Genomic DNA, 19,444 nt, shown 5'->3' with positions numbered 1-19,444 from the left:
TAGCCTGTGTATTGAAAATTATTGTGATTTGGTTTTATGTTTGTGTCTTTGTTTACATTATAACAGCAAAAATATTCATATCTATTCCAAACATCCATAACTGCTCATGATTACATGTCATCAACCCACAAAATAAGGACAGGTATAAACCCTTGTCTCTATAGCACAGGCTCCTGGTTCAACATACCAGTTATTGAGACATGTCTCATAGTGAAGATGTTTGATACAAGATTTCATGTGTAGCAAGCCACTTCTGCTAATGAATATGCAACAAAATTCTTACCATGTGGAAGGAATAAACATGTTAACTATTGGATATACAGGTGGATGAATTCAAAGTGTCCTGATGCAGGACTGAACAGTATCTACATAATAACTAACCTTAAAAACAGGAGTTACATGGCTACTGGAATGGTACATCTATGATTGCATTCCATTACTGTCATGTGAATGCAAGATGTAATGCTGAAAAATTGTGCATCCAGTATTACATGAGGTTAGAGTAATGAGCATTTATGCAATTATAGGGTAGTAGATCATGCCCATTGTTGGGAGTGGACACTCCAATCAAAAGTGTAAATTGTTGGTGTAAAATAAGCCAAATAAACTGGTATATTGGCTGGTCACGTTTTGGACAAAGTGTGAAATACACATGATGCACCTGTGACTGCATCCATAAAACAAAAACAACAACTTTGAGAAGAAAATATGATATCTTAAATAAAATATTACCCCCCCAAAAAAAAAAAAAACAAACAAACAAACAAACAAACAAACAAATATTAACAATCCATATTCTATCAATGTTTCAGAAAAAGTGTACATACTTTATTGAACTGGAAACATCCACCCTCTGCAGCCTGTCCTTCAAATCACACAAGACCATTCTGGGTGTGTTGTAGACTACTGCAAAAACATCTCTTTATGATTATTCACACAAACATTACTGTTTGTAGACAATCAAGCTTGCACTATGACTTGTGTCAGACTTGGGTGGAGTAGGGTCGCATATTGAGTTTTTGGCAATAAAAGTTATTTAAATCGATAGTGGTTAAAGAGGCAGTTACCTCAAATACAGACCAGGCACCTTCATTTGTGTGTTTGGGAGGAATTCATGTCACAGAAAGTATTTGGTTGTACTGAAGAGAAAAACGTGTGATATCATCTGATGACCTCATTAGATGACAGCATTCTTGGTATTTGACCATTGTAAGTCTTCTATTTTTCAAGCTTAGTGTAAACCTGTGATGATTGTGATTACAGTAACATACATCACACTGACATAACGCTGCTGGGGCAACAAGACCTCGTATCTACAAAATGTCATGTTCAGGAGAGAAAAAAAAAAATGGCAGCCAAAGCACTATATCAAATGGGAGAGCCTTTCCTTTGATGTGCTGTGGTGGCTTAATTTTTGTGGTAAGACAGCTAGGATATGGACAGGATATCAATTTACAGATTATGTGACCATTAATCAAAAAAAGTCATTTTGACCAAAATTTGAGATACGAGGTCTTGTCACCCCAGCGACGATAAGTCATTGTTCCTTCTTTACTCTGTATTTCTGTTTCTAGAACTTTATAATAAATATTGGGTAAATGCAGCTCAGAATTTGAATATATAAACAAGAATTACCATACTGTTGAATGAAACACTCGGTGCAAACTATTCTTAGAAATATTACAATATGAGCCAGCTCTCATCCATAATGCAGTACATGCATAAGTTTGTTTGTAATGAAAAGTTTTTATATTTCAATAATGCAGAATCAGCCAAGGTGTCTGGAGGTGGCCCAAGGAGCCCCATCAACCTTCCTCAAGGAGGCCTTGTCATGCACTCCAAGCCCCTTGGTCAAGTTGCTCCAAACCCTCAAACCAGTCCCATGTCTGGAGGGCCACAAGAGACATCCAATATGTTACCCTTGCAAAAGCACCAGCAGCAGACTTTCCATGCACCAACAGAGCATTCACATGCCAGGCTTCCTTTTCTCATGGACCCACTCCAGAGACACCAACAAACCAGTCCTCATATGCCAAGTCAACACTCAGGAATGCCCATGAGGGACCCACAGCAACAGATTAAGATGTCACCACAGAAACCATTTCCATCACCTCCAATGAGACAGCCACCATTTAGAGCTGGCTACCCACACCCCCAATTCCCAGGTCCACCAGGGATGTCAGGCCCTCCCGGTATCCCAGGCCCTCCAGGTATCCCAGGTCCATCAGGAATGCCAGGCCCTCCAGGTATCCCAGGTCCGTCAGGAATGCCAGGCCCTCCAGGGATTCTAGGTCCTTCAGGAATGCCAGGTGCTGGTGGTAGTGGTGGAGTAGCAACTCCAATGGTACCCCCAGCACGGTCGTATCCCATGGGACAGGGCTTTATAGCTGGGCAGTCTGTGGCACAATCTTCACTGATCGTCCCTTCTGCTGCACAAACTTTGGAGGGATGGTGCAATTTGCAGAACCTCGCCAGACCCAAGTATACTTTCAAGCCATGTCCTCAGGTATTAGCCACATCCTCTAGAAGTGTGTATTACTTTCAGTACAATACATTTTTCTTCCTCCCTAATAAAAATGTATAACGTACAGTCGCATTAAGCCACCACCGCTGTTAAGTCGCCATACATTCACATCTAACGTAGATCGCACCGCGATCGGAAATCAGCTCGCGCGACGGATTTTCTTCACCCTCAAAATGTATTCGTAATTCACCTTTTTTCTCCGTAAAAATACAAATGATTGTAATCAAAATATATTTTCCCATATGTAAAAAGTGACAAAACCATTTTTAATGCAAGGATGTTTTTGATTTAGAATGGATTTCAGGTGGCAGATCAATGAAGGTGTTCAAACGCGGTGACGGAAAATAAATCCTACATTGAAGTGTGTGTATAACACACACGCTAACAATGTGTGGCAGGCTATGGGCGGCGGCCCAATGCCGTGCCTTTTGTTGATTCGCCAACGCGGAAGTGCTATAGGAATTACACACAAATGGCGACTTAGCGGTAATATTCGTTAGATGTCAAAAACTCTCTTTTTTCAAAATGTCCAGCCCAGACAGTTTTTTTTTTTTTTTTTTCTCTGTGACTGCTTGGTTTGCAGGTAATCAATATTGGGCATTGTTCACCTTGTATTAAATCTTAGAGACTTTTATTTGTGTGGATGATTGTGTATTATTCATTTTCCGTATCAATTAGTTCTCTTGAAATTCATGTAATGAAATACTTCCAGAGTGTATAGATTTTGACGTAAAGGTAAGCTCAATGCACAAAGTATGCTTTCCTCAACTGTGTTGCAGACACACACATGCAAAAAGTAGACACATGAGTTAGTAATCCAAGCTTCCTTGTCCATTATAGTTGTGAATGAACTCATCTAGATTTTAAATGTTGAAAATTAGGAGTTTGGATGAAAACGATATTTACAAAATGCATATTACTAAAAAGAAACTTTCATGAAAACAAGCAAGTCACGGTTATTGCACACTATTTGTGCCTCTGTACATCAGTTGTATTGGTAGCTACAAAATTTATCAACCTTCTGTTTCCTTGCACAGCAAGCATTACATTAGATGAGGAAATGCAAAGAAATTAAAATATTGTAGGAGCAGTGTACGTGATTCCATTGGAAAGCAAGAAGGCAGGGTGTGCAGAAAGTGTGTGAATTCTGTTCTTATTCAAGTTTCACTGGATACACCTGGCACCTTTCAAAGAGCCAGCAACATGCTGCTCTGAGATCAAAGGAGTGAAAACATGAGTTAAAAATCATGACCTAATAGTTTGCAACATTTTTTAAAACAAAGTGATTTTTAAAATCTGAAAAAAAAAAATAAAAACTATTGAATGGATTATATAAGCCTTGTTGTTGCTTTTCTCTAATTGTTTATTTCTACTTCTTGTAAAATATTGGAAGTTCAAGCAAATACATTTGCTCAGAGCTACATGTATGTACAATCTTCAAAACTGGTAGCAAGATGTGTGCAGGAACTTTCAAAATCATGAAATATTAATGCAAAAGCTGTAGTTGAAATGATTTTCAAAAAGACATTTTTTTTTTTTTTTTTTTTAGGGCAGGGGGGTGAGTTCCTAGCTTTTAAAGAGGAAAATTAATCATACTGACATTTAACATGAAGGGAAACGTATGGGAATAATAACTGTGATAAAAAATTAGATTGTAAGAGCTGGTGAACATTATTGGTTTATCTGTTTTAGGACTACCAGGTAAAATCCTACCGTAAAAGAATGCTGAATAGAAACTAAAAATGACATGCCAATGCAAAACACTAGCTATGCATAATAACATTGTTGATTATCACATTAGGCTATTATCTAATCAAGGAGTTATGGGCATTTTTTTTTAATAAAGACAATATGACTAAAAGCCAACAAAACAGCTTGGCATGTACATTATGTGATGTGAAATTTGCCAGGAAATAATGTTTGTGAACATGGTAACTTCCTATCACATTGGTTGTGTATATTCCTATGCTTATGCAGAAAAGAAATGAAGAATTTGTCATTGCTGTAACTTTTCTTTGTTGAAGGGAATGGTGACTGCCATATGCACACTAGGTACTGGTATCAGGTATGAAGGACCACCTTGCCCATCAGAGTCCATTGCCCTTGAGAGGGCAGCTGGAGTAGCTCTCAATAGATTGGTAAGTTTATGTGCCACCAGCATTTGTTGACACTACTGATTGGTCGATTGCTCATCACGTGACGTGCAGTTAAAAGTATCATTGAATGCTGACATTGTCAGCTGTGCAGTTGTGTTTTAGCACAAATGGATATCGCGCATGGCTGACGTCACCAGTTTCCAGTGACTCCTCTTGTTGTAGGGTGTTGTATAAAACAAGTAGTGTATGGTTTTTGCTCATGCGTTGGAGCAAGATTTTGCACTCGGTGAAAGATAAGGCACACTATTCAACTTGGTTTCACCTCTTTGAATAGAGGGCCTCTACTGTAAAAGTGAAAATTTTTGTGGTGTTGAAATTTTCGCACATATCGCATCACCAGAAACCAGCGCGAAAATAAAAGCACACAAATATTTTTGCTGGCTATATGTTCCCGTAGTTGATGTCTTAATCCCACAGAATTGAAAGCATGCAAAACTCTTTTTACCCGGCCGAGCGCGAAAAATTAGTGGCGCGAAAATATCCACTTTTACAGATCTTTCACCTCATGCGAAATCTTGTACCATCGCACTCGTCACCATTCACTATTTGTATATTTGACTTCGGCAAATACAATTTTGAAACTAGACTTGGAATTTGTCAACACTGACAAATTAGGTGATCCGATATATTCGGAAATAAATGACATGACCTTTGACCCTAATTTACCTAGAAAAGACAGTGTCTGATGAAGTAGTTGTTATTTTATGAAAAGATGTACTTGACATGGACTAAACATGTGCAAAATGTGGGGGTAAAAGGGCGTATTTTTCTTGAGCTATTGCAAAGAAAGTCACCGAAAGAAAGACATATTTCCCGACATTGAAGCTAAGCGTCAATTTCAACCAGGTCTTTGGGCGTAATCCCGACTTCCAGTAAGAATATGGATCACATGAACGAAAGCCCAAAGTTTCATCTACATGTACAACATATTAAAATCTGGGAGAAATTCACTGAAGGATAAAATAGCTAGTGCTCGATAAAGACAGTCATGTCATTTTTCATTTCCAGAAAAAAAATGTACTCCCATAGAGATAATACCTCATTTGCACAGCCAAAATGGCGTCCGACCAAAGCGTCGTTATTTTACAAAAATGATTCATCTATCGAGGCCCATGTGTGTACAAAATATGACGTTGATGCCATATACACTAATGAGTTTACAAAATGAAGTATATTTGACCTTTGACCCCACTTTACACAGCCAAGATGGCATCTGAGCAAAAAGTTGTTATTTTGTGAAATGATTCTTGCAACATGTTCCTTACGTGTGCAAAATGTGGGAAAGATAGGATGTGTATTTACCAAGATACAGGATTAAACACTTTTGATCTTTGACCCTAATTTACATACCCAAGATGGTGTCGGAGGAAGTAGTTGTAAATGATGTTCGTGACATGAACTAAACATGTGCAAAATATGGGGTTAATAGCCATTGTTGTTGTTAATCTATTGCACAGAAAGTAAAAGAAAGAAAGAAAAATAAAGAAAAAATTATGTTATTTTATAGAAATTTGAAGGAGAAGCATAAAAAAATCAGAAAAAGATAAAGTTAGGAAGGGAGAATAAGACTATTATCTGCTAAAGAAAAATAAGAAAAAAAGTGTTTAAAAAAATTGAAAAAAAAAAAATATTGGCAGGGGGGAGCCTCGAACCAAGGACCTTAGGATTACGAGTCGGATACGCTATGCACTGACCTATTTCATCCTCCATAGGCCCTGTGTATTAAGCAAAATGATGCTGCATCGAAGCCAAGTGCCAATTTTAACCAAGTTTTTTCGACGTGATGCCGATGGCGTATGAAAAAACGGAGGGCACATTTGCGATAGCCCAAAGTCTCAGATACAACATATTAAAATCTTGGAGATATTCACCGAAGCCTAAGTGAGCTAGTGCTTGATGAAGATAGTCCTGTCAATTTTCATTTCCAAAAAAACTGCACTCCCTATTACACGTAAACTGGTCAAATTTGACAAGGTTCCTTTCAATTCATTTTTACGGGGTGATACCGTCATCCAATCAAAATTTTGTAATTACATTTATGAAAGAGCATTAAATAAGCTACAACATACTGAAATCTGGGTGAAAATCAGCAAAGGATAAGTGAGATACGCTCGAGTGAACTTGAAATTTGATGACGTCATTTTGAAAATTTACTTTTTTTATTTTATTAAGAAATTTGATAACTTTTAATCATTTTTCCAGCATCGCCAACCCATGAAATGACATGTACAACTCATCAGCTTTCAGAATATGTAAAGAAAATGGGGGGGTCACCATCCATCCTGACGAGTAAAATCGGATTTAAAATTGGCGTTTTTTTGGCATAGTTGCACTGTATATCGCCATTGACGTGTGCGCAGAATTTCAACTTTGACGGGCCCGTGTGACGTCATATTGAGTCCGATTGACTTGAAACTTGGTAGAAATATTCCTTGACATTTCAGACATCCAATCCGTGTGAAAAAAATGGGAAATTTCTATTGCATATGAGCTGTGCATGCGTATATGTGCGCGCGCGTACGCGTCCGTCCAATTTTTTCAATTTTTTGAAAAATGCTCCAAATGGTCTGAAACGTGTGCAGAAAAATTTTGTGCTTGATTGGAGCATGAAAATGTTTCAATGCGCACATACGCGCATGTTTTAAGGGTAGATATGAATTTTGAGAATATGAGTAGAATGCGCTTGACTTGAAATATACGTGACGTAAATTTCATTGAAAAATTCTATTCCATTAATGAGATATGAATGAGAGTGTGTTTTCATATAATGACATCATAGTGACGTCACGGTGGACTGATCACTATGATATTATTAGATCTGTCGTCTTTGGGACACGATACATATATGGAATAATTTTGAAATTGATAGGCAGAAGACTTTCTGAACTAACCTCTGCACAACTTTTGAGGAGAAAGAAATAAAGGAGAATAAATAAAGAAAGAATCGGTACAGATACAGAAGGTGATCCGAGAGGATACTCGAATCACCTAATAAATGAAAATGCAGTGACAGCTTTCGATTTGCAAATAGTTTTATTACCGTGTAGGATGACATTACATGAAAAGCTGCGAGAGTAAAGAAGAGTTGAACCTGCATACAAATCAGTTTCTTGTGAACAAGGCACTTGCATTTAATGTGTGTCAATACATTTTCTATCTCTCTCCAGCGCATTGCTCCGATTCATCAGTTTGTGGGCACTCCCATATCAGTTGGACCTGTTTTGCCCCAGGGACCCATGAACTCCAATTTCCATTTACATGGAATGCCACTCTCACAAAGCTGTCAACAAAAAGGTAAAATTTTGTAATATTCCTTTCAGTAGGGTCCTTTTTTTCCATAGAACAGCATTAGTATGCTGGGAATATAAGAAGTAAAAGAGTAGCCTTTTGTGAATATATTTTGTTGTGTGTAAGCATTCTGCTCCCTCTAGTAGAGAGACAAAGCACTCTGTCCCTCAGATAGGATTAAATAGGAGGTCCTGTGTGTGAGTTAGGCACAAGACAATGCGTGTACGTAAAAGATCCCACTTCATTCATTCATCGCAAAGAGCAGGGTGCTTACCCAGTAAAATGGTTCCTATACCCTCCCGCTGCCAGTAGTCAGCAAACGGTATCAACTAGGCACATTATGCCATATGCTTGAATGAATGAGTATATTTTGATAATGATCTTTGTTCTGTGGCCAAAACTTCTTTTTTTTTTCCATATTGAGACTGTGTTGGGTACAATATTCTAATCACACCACTAGTATTGATAAACACGCACACTGCCCTGTTCTTTTTTTTTTCAAATCCTACTATCCATGGTAACATTTATAGTGCATGTTAGTATTCGCCCCTTATTTATTTCAGAGTTGAATCTTTTACATGCCATTGAGTTGTAAGTTACAGAAGATATTAGCTACTTTCACTGTCACACTGATCACAATTGATCCAAATGGCCTGTCATCTTTACATCCATAACTCTTTCTCAAATAGATTTCAAATAATCGCCCCACTTCTGACCAAATTTGGGTCAAAGAAGCACTTTGAAATATTTGTTGTGGTGCTGTCCAAGGTCACATGCTGCAGTCAAATATCATTATTTGTCACATTCAACTTGCAAGACTGCATTTTGAAAATAACTTTGAGCCAATTAAACTTTGATGCTTTTCAAGTGTTTCTATGCTAAAGTCAAAGGTCATTTGAGGTCACATGTTAAAGTATGAATGCAAAAAAAAAAAAATATCTTATCTAGAACTCTTCATTGCAGTGAGGATTCAAAGATTAGGGACACTCAGGCATGCTGTGCAGGAGTATCAATGAAACATTTTTATTTCAGAGTGAAAGCAGCACCCATATGAAAACAAAAATATAGTTCAGAAAAACTGCTAATATTCATTTCTGGTTTGTTTCAAACCAATTTTGACAGTAGGTAGAGAAAAGATCACTTTCCCAGGTAAGACAACCTTAGAGTCGGTCGACCCAGATGACATATCTTGCTACATTTATACAGAGAATCTTGATCTGCGACTTTTTGTGGGTTTTGAGTTGGGTGGTCACAAACATTATTGAGTTCATGATCACAGCACTTGATTCTTTTTGTTTTCTTTATTTTTTTGTTTCTTTTAATTGCAGGTTACACACCCCCAATGATGATGTCACCACAGCAACAACCTCTCCATCACCAGCAAAAGATACCACACCTGCATCCAGGAGGACTTCATCCACAGCAAAGTGGTAGCATTTTTGTGCCGCTTCAGGTAACAGTCTTATTACACTCTCTGCACAGTGCAAGAATCTTGTACTTGTCACAGATTTTGTGAATAAACATGCTTTAAAAAAAAAAATAGCATCCAAGCCATGTGATTTGTAATGATATGCACTTTGTTTTGTTCTTGTCGGTCAGAGATGTTGTTCAGTTGCTTACTTTACAATTCCTCAGCTCATTGTGCCACTTCTAACAAGCATTTAAGCAACTTGTGACTATTTTGTTTTAAACTATGGCAACTACTGCTTGCACAGCAAAATTATACATTATCTATCATCCTTAGAGACTGAACACAACATATCCTTTGTTATTCAGTATGAATCAAGTGAGCCGCTATTGCTGACACATAGAAATTAGGTGATATCATATATGATCAATATGGCAGTGGCTATGAACCATCCACATGGACATGAATACATAACAGACAACCAGTTACAATTCACCTTTATGCATAAAACTGATCAATTAAAGCAATTTTCTTGTTGAAACTGTACCTGTGTTCCTGTTTAATGATGCCCTTGTCAAAGTACTGTAAATGCTATTTGGCGGCTTGGATGCAGCAGCGTGCAAAGTGATTATAACATAACATGGTTACATGGTACCCTCCCTCATGTAGTGGAAATCAGTGAAACTATTCAATTTTTTAATGTAAGTGATCACTCTACTGATCTAAAATAAACATACCCATTTGGTACATTTATTTAATCCTGAATTTGACCTTTATCAGTTACAGAAATTCTGTGAGGATACTCTTTCCAAACGAGGCTTTTATGTTTCTGTCAAAACATTGATACCATCTCCCAACTACTTGAGTATTCTGTAAACTTTGTAATGATAAATCTTTGGAGTGAAAGTGAATTAAAACATTTGCTCCTTCAGAAATCCTTCAAATCTTGCAGAAGACTGACATACTGCTAGGCAAAAAGACTTGCCTGTGACTCATTGAATGTACACAAACACCTGAGATTCTATGTTTGGGTAGTATCAATGGTGTTCAAAGTTCCTGTTGTGATATTATGTGAGAATCCAGTTGTCAGATAACAAACCATTTCTCAATTTCTTTTGTACTTCGTATATTATCTACAGGTGACGAAACAGCTTGCTACAGCACCATCCAAACCAGGAAATTTAAGTGATATTCAGGCAAATTACAGTATGCAGTCTTTATCTGAGAAGCAGCAAGACAAAGAGGCACAGCATGAGAGTGTGTCATTTCCCATCTCCTTCACACAATCAAGCAATTTCACAAGTGACCAACCCGAGATGGAGTCAACCAAGTCAGAAGTGTACTTGCCTAAAGACATAACTCTGCCTGGTAACATCACTCCAACCAAGATTACAGAGCCAAAAATTGAGACAAAAGCGACTGCTTCTTCTAGTGTAGTTTGTGACCGTGTTTCTGAAGAAGATAATCAAACAACTGATCAAGTTTGTCACGAAAACAAACGTTCTGGAAAGGTGGCTGTAGCTAAGGCCAACAAGAAAGGAAGTGTCAAATTAGCAATCAGCTTTTCAGGAGCAAAGTGATGCGATGTGTCAGTGAATGAAGATTATTGACATTGGGTTCTATTTTAAACAATGAAAATGCTTACAAATTTGTACAAATAGCAAAGCCTTGCCATTTGATTATTTTGCATGTGTCGTTTGTTGTTTTGTCTTTGTAGTAATATGCTAAAAATGAATGCTAATTTATGTGTTATTTTATGTGACCCACACCCATGAAGAAAGCCAACATTTGAAAAAGATTCCGCTGAAAAACTGACAGTTCCATTGAAAGATTAACCTCCACTCTGAATTTTTCACACCAAATTCAAAGTGAGACTACAATGATGAACAAACTAAGATGGCTTAATTGACACAGTAGTCATGTGCTTTCTGCACTAACTTGAAATGCATTTGAACTATGTTAAAACTAATTGTATCAAGATGGGGTCACTTGGAGATATGTGACATCACATCTGATTTCTGTTTTTCTTTCTGTATCTTTGTATAGTATTACTTTGTGACTATTGGCATGTGAGACAGAAGTGTTGATTATGGGTCTATAAATCACATCTTGCAGGTCAGCCTTCATGCTTTTAGTTTTGTTAGTAGTGAAGTAAAACTGCTTTATCAGATTTGTATCCATCATGACTAGATGAGGAAAACAGAAGCTACAACACATTGTATGGGTAAGAAGTCAAGGCAGATAGAATGGATTATTTGGGTACAGATGTTTTGAAAACAAGAATGATTCCAAGATCATACTGACACGTCATAAAAGACGAAGTGCACCAGAAGTGGTTGTCCTATTCATAATCTCTTCTTCTTATTGTATTGCCTTATTCATGACATCTTTAGTAAAATTTTGTATTGCAGAAAAAAGAAATGAAAACATTTAACCTTGTGCCTGTCAAATTTTGCATTTCAAAACATTTCTACATGGAATACAACATTATTCTAGAAATATGTTCTGACTCTACAATTTTAGCTTGTTTGTTTGTTTTTGTTTTTCAAGAGAGAGGTGGTTGCTATCAGAAAGGATTGATTTCATATTTTCAGTTAAGTACACACTAAATTATGTTTGACATATACAGTGTTTACACTCATTTGCTACAGAATTTGAGAGTGGTTTCTTCTTTACAAGCATACAAAGAAACAGAGTGAATACTTAATGATGCATACAACTTGCTGACTGAATTGGCACCAGTTAAGGTTCAAGAGAGAATCGCAAGAAAATCCCAAACAACTTTCAGAAACTGTTAGGGATCCCATGGACTTATATGACTTCATCAGAGTGATAACATAGTCATAGACACCCACCCCAATCTATACATGTAGTTTGGTTGAACAGCTGTGTCCACTGTTGTCATTTGATTAAACATCAATGGGAGCTGTGAATGAAATTATCAACAGTGCTTCAAGCATATTGAGTGATATCCATTTAAATAATGTTTATCTCAGTGTAATTCTGTGTCAGTGAGAGAAAGAGACAGGCTGTTGTAGTTAGTTGAATTAAATGAAAAAGAAGAGTACAGTTAGCACTGCTCCTTGAGGTTTCTATGGAGACATTGCTTCTTTTTTTTTTAAATTTGTTCATTTGTTTGGTTGGTCTTTTTTTGCACATGTGCTGTGATCAAATGATGACTTTATTTTCTTACAAGAGTTACACTGCATGTGCTCCCAGTGTCATGAAATCTTGACATCTTTGAAATCATTTCTCTTAATCACTTTTATCTTGTATCAAAAGAATACAAAAAGACTAATACCCTCTCAATATTGACAGCTAGATTGCCTGCTTTTGAGTACAGTGGGTCACATGTGATTTGTGGTGACATGTGAGCTGCAACAAATTGATAAGATTGCTTGGTAATTTTTCCTGCATATATTGTACAAAATATTCAAGTAATGGAGAGGGGGAAACAATAAGCATTTCAGCCTGTTTGGTTCATGATGGATGCTACTCATAACAAGAGATGATATGTAGCAAAGAGTGAGCATGACTGTGAGTGCATTCAGTAATTCTATTCTCAAAAAATGTATTGTTCAAATTTTACTACTTTTTCAGTTTGCCTTGTCATATTATGTCATATAGCACCTTTTTTTCCATGTGCCAGTCATTCTGATGCAATTAGTACTGTAGAAGCACATGCCTTTATGAGTAAATGCTACCTCCAGTGGACATGAGAATGACAATTATTTACTTTTCCGTGACCATGATATGCGGTAGTGTAGGGGGAAAGATGAAAAGTTTTTAGATGTTTTCTACTTGTAGACTTTGCAAATTTTAGACATGGATGTGGAGTGATGAATGGCAATGAACTAACATACATTGTACTGTATACGCCGAATATTTCGCGAGGTTTTTATTTTTCGCGAATTTTGCAAGTCAGGTGCTACACACGAAATTAAAGACACATGAAAATATCGACTCTGATCCCGATGTGAATGTGACGTACGCGTGTACTCTTCTCCATTCAGTACAGGACTCCACGATCACGAACTTAACCACTCGCGAAATCATTGGGAATTCCCGATTCGTGAAAATTTAGACTCGCGAAATATATGGCGTATGCAGTAACTGTTGACCACATAAATAGCTTCAGGTCCTACAAACTATTTACATTGATTGCAGTATTAGTGATATTACTCTGTGTCAAAAGTCCATGAAATGCCTTCCCTTCAAGTGAACTGTTACTTTCATGTTATTTTTGTATGAATATCTAGTTTGATAGTGACTTAAATGCAGATGTAAGTGTTTGTATATGAATGTACGCTAATCTGGTGCATCATAGAATATGCCGCTTCCAGTTTTATTTTACTTGATACTTTGCTTGCTACAGTAGTAGTGATGTGTGTAGTTTGTAATGAAATATTTCCAAAATACGTTGTAGAAGTGGTACACTTCATGGAAATATGTAATAATGTGTAACTGGAAATTCTTGAGTATATTCACCAAGGATACTCTTCCAAAAATCAATTTACAGGATGATGATGAGTATGCAAATTAACACTAATTTTTCTGTGTTTCCATTGTGTTTTAAAAGGAAACTTAAGTAAGATCATCAATGATACTATCTTTCCTGAAATCTTTGCACAGTTGCAAAAATGGCAATGATTGCATTGATATGATACATGTTTTGTTTTTTGTTATTTTAATTGTCAAGCTATGCTGAATTATTTGTCATTATCGTGCACATATATGTGTTACATTGTATGTAGTATGGATTGAAGTGAAACATCGGCATCTATCAATCAATATATGGCTATGTCCGAAGTGACAGTGTAGAAGTTAATTTTCACAAAAATGACTGATGACATATATACAGTATTCAGATTTGAGAACTTTCAATTTTCAGGATCTGATGGATAATCCCCATGTGGATATTTCGCATAAGATTTACAGACCTACTTCAAACAGTTGTATTGGGTGAATTTGCCCTGCATTTACTAGCCACTGATGTTTGAATTAGAGATGATATTGGAAAGGCATGTTTCTTATCATTGTATACCCTATCTAATCTTTTTAGAAGTATTTTTCATAGGCGTGAAAACTTTCTTGTCATAACTATTTTGTATACTGGTGATCTGTTCATGTAAGGTGCTCTTGAAGAATGCTGACTTCTGTTGTGCTCCTATCATACTGATTGTAATGTTACAACAATGCATCTGATTAAATCTTAAGCTTGTCCAGGTGCTGTTGATGATACATCTAAACTGTGCAATGTTTTCTCATTGTATATTTACACAGGAACTTGAAAGAATATCCTCATGTCACACTAAGACCCTTGGCCTTGAAGCTTATAGTCTTATAGAAAAAAAGCTATTGGATTATTGACAGTTACTGACCATGTTAGTTGTTAAACATGATATAGGTATGTGCATGTTTGCAATTTCTGTTGATACTCTTTAGACTTACCTGAAAATGAATATTGAAATTAATAACAATGACAGAAGTCTCATTAGGATTTTATATTTTATGATGTTTCCCATGTTTGCGTAAAAAAGTAGTACAGGTTACAACCACGAATACAAATCAGATGAACCAATAATTCAGTTCCTACCAGCTTGATCATTGGTTGTAAAAAGGAAACAAAAGAATAACAACTTTGTTGATAGTCTAACCACGATTCTCCCCAAAAAAAAATCAGCATTGGCAAGCAATTAACCATCTTTTATTTCAGACATGCATGCAGGTCAATGTAAAAATTTGTGAGGTGGTATCACTGTATTCAATATGCCTATTATGTGGTTGTGACCTATATTGCGGAGAACGTGTGAACTTTCTATTTTTGGATCATATTTTTTTTTGTACATCATATTATACTGAAATGCACATGGTCTGCTTGACTTCACTTTATTTGTACAATCAATATGAGTTGAGAGTGGAACCTCACAAGACATACGACAACCATAATAAGATAGCTGTTAGCTCACTACTGTCCAAATAACTCTCTACTTTATTAATTGGTTAAAGGCATAGAACATTTTGATAAAAACCAGTTGCTCATTTTATTGTGTTAATTTTATTTTTGTTAACTATAGTAGCAAAACAGAAAAAAGTGAAAACAAATAATTCAAAATTGCTTCAAAGACAAATAAGAATAGAATGTTACATCTTGTTAAAAAGAGGAAAGCTGTATGAAACATTGCATCTGAGTTTTGAAAACCGATGAAAATGGTATTCATAGTATGAATGAGACACTTGACTTAGATTCCAGCTTTTTGAAGAGGTTCTATCCTATCTACTTTTTGTAGACACACATGTACCCACATTAAGATTTGGGTATTATAGTCATGAAAGATTACTTATATGATAAGACATAAATCAAATCTGTAGCCCCCAACAAGACTGAATTTGCATGTGGTTTGCAAAGTGATAGTTAGCTTTTCTAACAGCTTTTCTAACAAGACTGAATTTGCATGTGATTGTGCAAGTGATAGTTACAATATGTAGCTTTTCTAACATCACAAAATATAACCAATTGGATATGTGTTTGCTGTGAATGTTGATTGTATAAAAACTATTAGAGTAAAATGCATTGTTGTAATATATGTGACAAACCCAACTAAAAAATAAATCACATTGTTAATGAAGCAAAATTTTGCATCAGATTGTATTTTATGATTGCTTTTATGCTTTGTGTATCAATTTACCCATGCCATTGGTAAATGATATGTAAGTACAGTGTATATAAATACAGAGGAATATGCAGTGTCCGTATATGTATACATTCATATACAATGTATATATGTGTAAATTTTGAAAATATCAAATAAAAAGAAATAATGTGGAGGAAGAATTATTATCAGCATTGATACTACATGTATAAGGTAGGAGATACCACATTCACCTGAACACTAAACCTCTGCTGTTCTGCTTGTAAGTTCTCGGGTCACCGTTATTTCCTAGTGCCCAAAACTCATACACCTTTTCTGGCTGGTTAAGACACTTGTTTCAGCTAGCCAGAAATGGGCTTAATCTGAATAGTTTTATATCTGGTTATTGCACAAAGTTCCCTTTATTTTTGTGCCATCCCATGGTGGTCAGCATGATATATACAGCTAGGTATACATACTTACCAAGATTAGCGAGTATGCTGTGTCGGGCCTAGCCTACTACTTGACGGTCTACTGTGTTGACTGGCTTGGAGAAGTTGAATGGGAGATGAAAGCTTGCACACTGGTTATTGTGAAATATTCATAGTGTAGAGAGAGAAGGTGATATCCTATCATAAACAGGGACTTTCTGCATGCAAACTTGCTTCCAGGCTGGACCTGGTACATGTACTCACAACTGTCAATTACATAGTCCAGAAGTACCAACATACTGGCACTATACCATCAATGCATCCCGGCCTGGAAGGAAAGGAAAACATCAGTTAGGACTGACAGATGTATCAAACAGTAAAGATGAGAGATCACAAATTTTCAGCCAAGAAGCATGCATCCAAGTTCCATACAAGGTAACTGGAACAAACCTGTGCCCTCATAAGCTTGTGTCCATAACAGCTGTAATGCTACTGGACTGAATGGAAGAATCACAGGAAGAAGCCATAATTATACAGGGATCATAGAGTATCCCCCTCCCCCTAGTTTTGCAGCCTTGATATAAAAAGAAAAAAAAAAAGAATCATACCAAAAAAAAAAAAAATTGAATTTGTCAACACTGACAAATTAGGTGATCCGATCTATTCCAAGATGGCATCTGAGCAAAAGTTTGTTAATCTATGAAATGATTCATGCGACATGGTCTATACGTGTACAAAATATGTCAAAGATATATAGGACAAGTAGCTACCAAGATACAGGACGAAGAAACATTTATGACCTTTGACACTAATGTACCTACAAAAGACGGTGTCTGATGAATTAATTGTTATTTTATGAAATGATGTTCATGACATGGACTAAGCATGTGCAAAATGTGGGGGTGAAAGGGCGTGTTTTTCTTGAGCTATTGCAAAGAAAGTCACCGAAAGAAAGACATATCTCCCGACATTGAAGCTAAGCGTCAATTTCAACCACGTCTTTGGACGTAATCCCGACTTCCAATAAGAATATGGATCACATAAACGATAGCCCAAAGTTTCATCTACAACATATTAAAATCTGGGAGAAATTAACGGAAGGATAAATTAGCTAGTGCTCGATAAAGACAGTCATGTCATTTTTTCATTTCCAGAAAAAAAAAATGTACTCCCATAGAGATAATACCTCATTTGCACAGCCAAAATGGCGTCCGACCAAAGCGTCGTTATTTTACAAAAATGATCCATCTATCGAGGTCCATGTGTGTGCAAAATATGACGGTGATACCATATACACTAAAAAATGAGATTACAGAATGAAGTGTATTTGACCTTTGACCCCACTTTACGCAGCCAAGATGGCATCTGAGCAAAAAGTTGTTATTTTGTGAAATGATTCTTGCAACATGTTCCTTACGTGTGCAAAATGTGGGAAAGATAGGACGTGTATTTACAAAGATACAGGCTTAAATACTTTTGACCTTTGACCCTAATTTACCTACCCAAGATGGTGTCGGAGGAAGAAGTTGTTATTTTATGAAATGATGTTCGTGACATGAACTAAACATGTGCAAAATATGGGGGTGATTGCCATTGTTGTTGTTGAAAGTGGAAGAAAGTGGAAGAAAGAAAGAAAAATAAAGAAAAAGTTAAAGTATTGTATAGAAATTTGAAAGAGAAGCATTAAAAAATCAGAAAAAGATAAAGTTAGGAAGGGAGAATAAGACTTACTTAAGAAAAAGGAGAAAAAAAAAGTGTTTTAAAAAAGGCAAAAAGCAGGGGTGAGGCTCGAACATGGGACCTTTAGATTAAAATTCCGATGCGCTATGCACTGACCTATTTCATCCCCCATAGGCTCTGTGTATTAAGCAAAATGACGCTACATCGAAGCCAAGTGCCAATTTTAACCAAGTTTTTCGGCGTGAACATGGAGGAACATGGAGATTTGTAGTAGTATCTGTCTCTTACGGCAGGAAGTTTGTGGTAGATTAAAAGACAGTATGCTCAGGGAGTTGCTGGCGGTCATCAACAGACAAAATATGGTCCAACAAAATACCAGCTTCTCCTAAGACCCCACTTTTTGCGGTGTACAAATATGTTTTGGGCAATAACAATTACAACTGGTACAGAGGTCCCAGGACATAAAGACTAGCAAAACTGCAGAGGTTTGGTATTCAGGTGACAGCAACATCACCTACTACATGTATATTATATAAACGATAATTCAAATTCTATTCCCATATAATTTTGTTTCATTTAATTTTCATGCCTGTGCCATAAAGTGTCGCCTGAGGCATTATGTTTTCAGGTTGTCAATCCGTCCGTCCATCCATCCGTCCGTCTGTCCGTCCGTCCGTCCGTCCTTCTGTCTGTCCTTCCGTCCATAATCAATTTTGTGGGCAGCATCACTAAAAAGCTGTTTAAGGTATCCTAATGAAATTTGGCATGTATATATGATTGGGCAAAGTTGTGCCTATCACCTTTTGGGTGCACATGCTCAAGGTCAAAGGTCAAGGTCAAATGCTCAAAATTTCACTATTTCCCCGTATCTATATATATGCAATGCTTGAAGGTATTTTCTTAAAACTTAGTGTATACATGTACTACCAAATAAAGATTCTCCAGAGAGAGTTTCGGGTCATGAGGTGAAAAGTCAAAGGTCAAGTGAAAATGTTAAGATTTCACTCCTTTTTTTTTTTTCTCCATACATGTATCTTGCAAATGGTTCAAGGTGTCTTCATGGAACTTGGTATATATGCATGTAATGACTGGCAGTGATTATCTGGGGAATTTGGCGGTCATGGGTCAAAGGTCAAGGTCAACTCCTCACAATTTCACTACATTGTATTTCCCTTATATTGATGCAATGCCTGCAGGAGTTTCTTGGAACTCAATATATACATGTATTACCCAATAGAGATTCTGAGGGAAGTTTCTCGCCAAAAGATCAAAAGATCAAAGCTCAAGTGGAAGAGCTAAATTTCTCTTCTTCCTCCATAATTATC

General features: G+C 36.6%; 1 protein-coding gene across 1 annotated transcript in view; it reads left to right on the top strand.

Annotated features, from left to right (window-relative positions):
- The window catches only part of LOC140238934 (5'-3' exoribonuclease 1-like), a 95,818-nt gene extending 79,694 nt beyond the window's left edge, over nt 1-16,124 (top strand). The window contains exons 34-38 of the mRNA XM_072318832.1: nt 1,767-2,506; nt 4,549-4,662; nt 7,848-7,974; nt 9,297-9,421; nt 10,516-16,124. Coding sequence (XP_072174933.1) covers nt 1,767-2,506; nt 4,549-4,662; nt 7,848-7,974; nt 9,297-9,421; nt 10,516-10,956 — 1,547 coding nt within the window. The 3' untranslated portion in view covers nt 10,957-16,124. The remainder of the gene's footprint in view (nt 1-1,766; nt 2,507-4,548; nt 4,663-7,847; nt 7,975-9,296; nt 9,422-10,515) is intronic.
- The last annotated feature ends 3,320 nt before the right edge of the window (nt 16,125-19,444 follow it).

The sequence above is a fragment of the Diadema setosum genome, chromosome 15 (genome assembly GCF_964275005.1).
Source record: "Diadema setosum chromosome 15, eeDiaSeto1, whole genome shotgun sequence".
Classification (NCBI taxonomy): domain Eukaryota; kingdom Metazoa; phylum Echinodermata; class Echinoidea; order Diadematoida; family Diadematidae; genus Diadema; species Diadema setosum.
The sequence above is the reverse complement of the archived record's forward strand: the minus strand, read 5'-3'. Positions and strand labels throughout refer to the sequence as shown.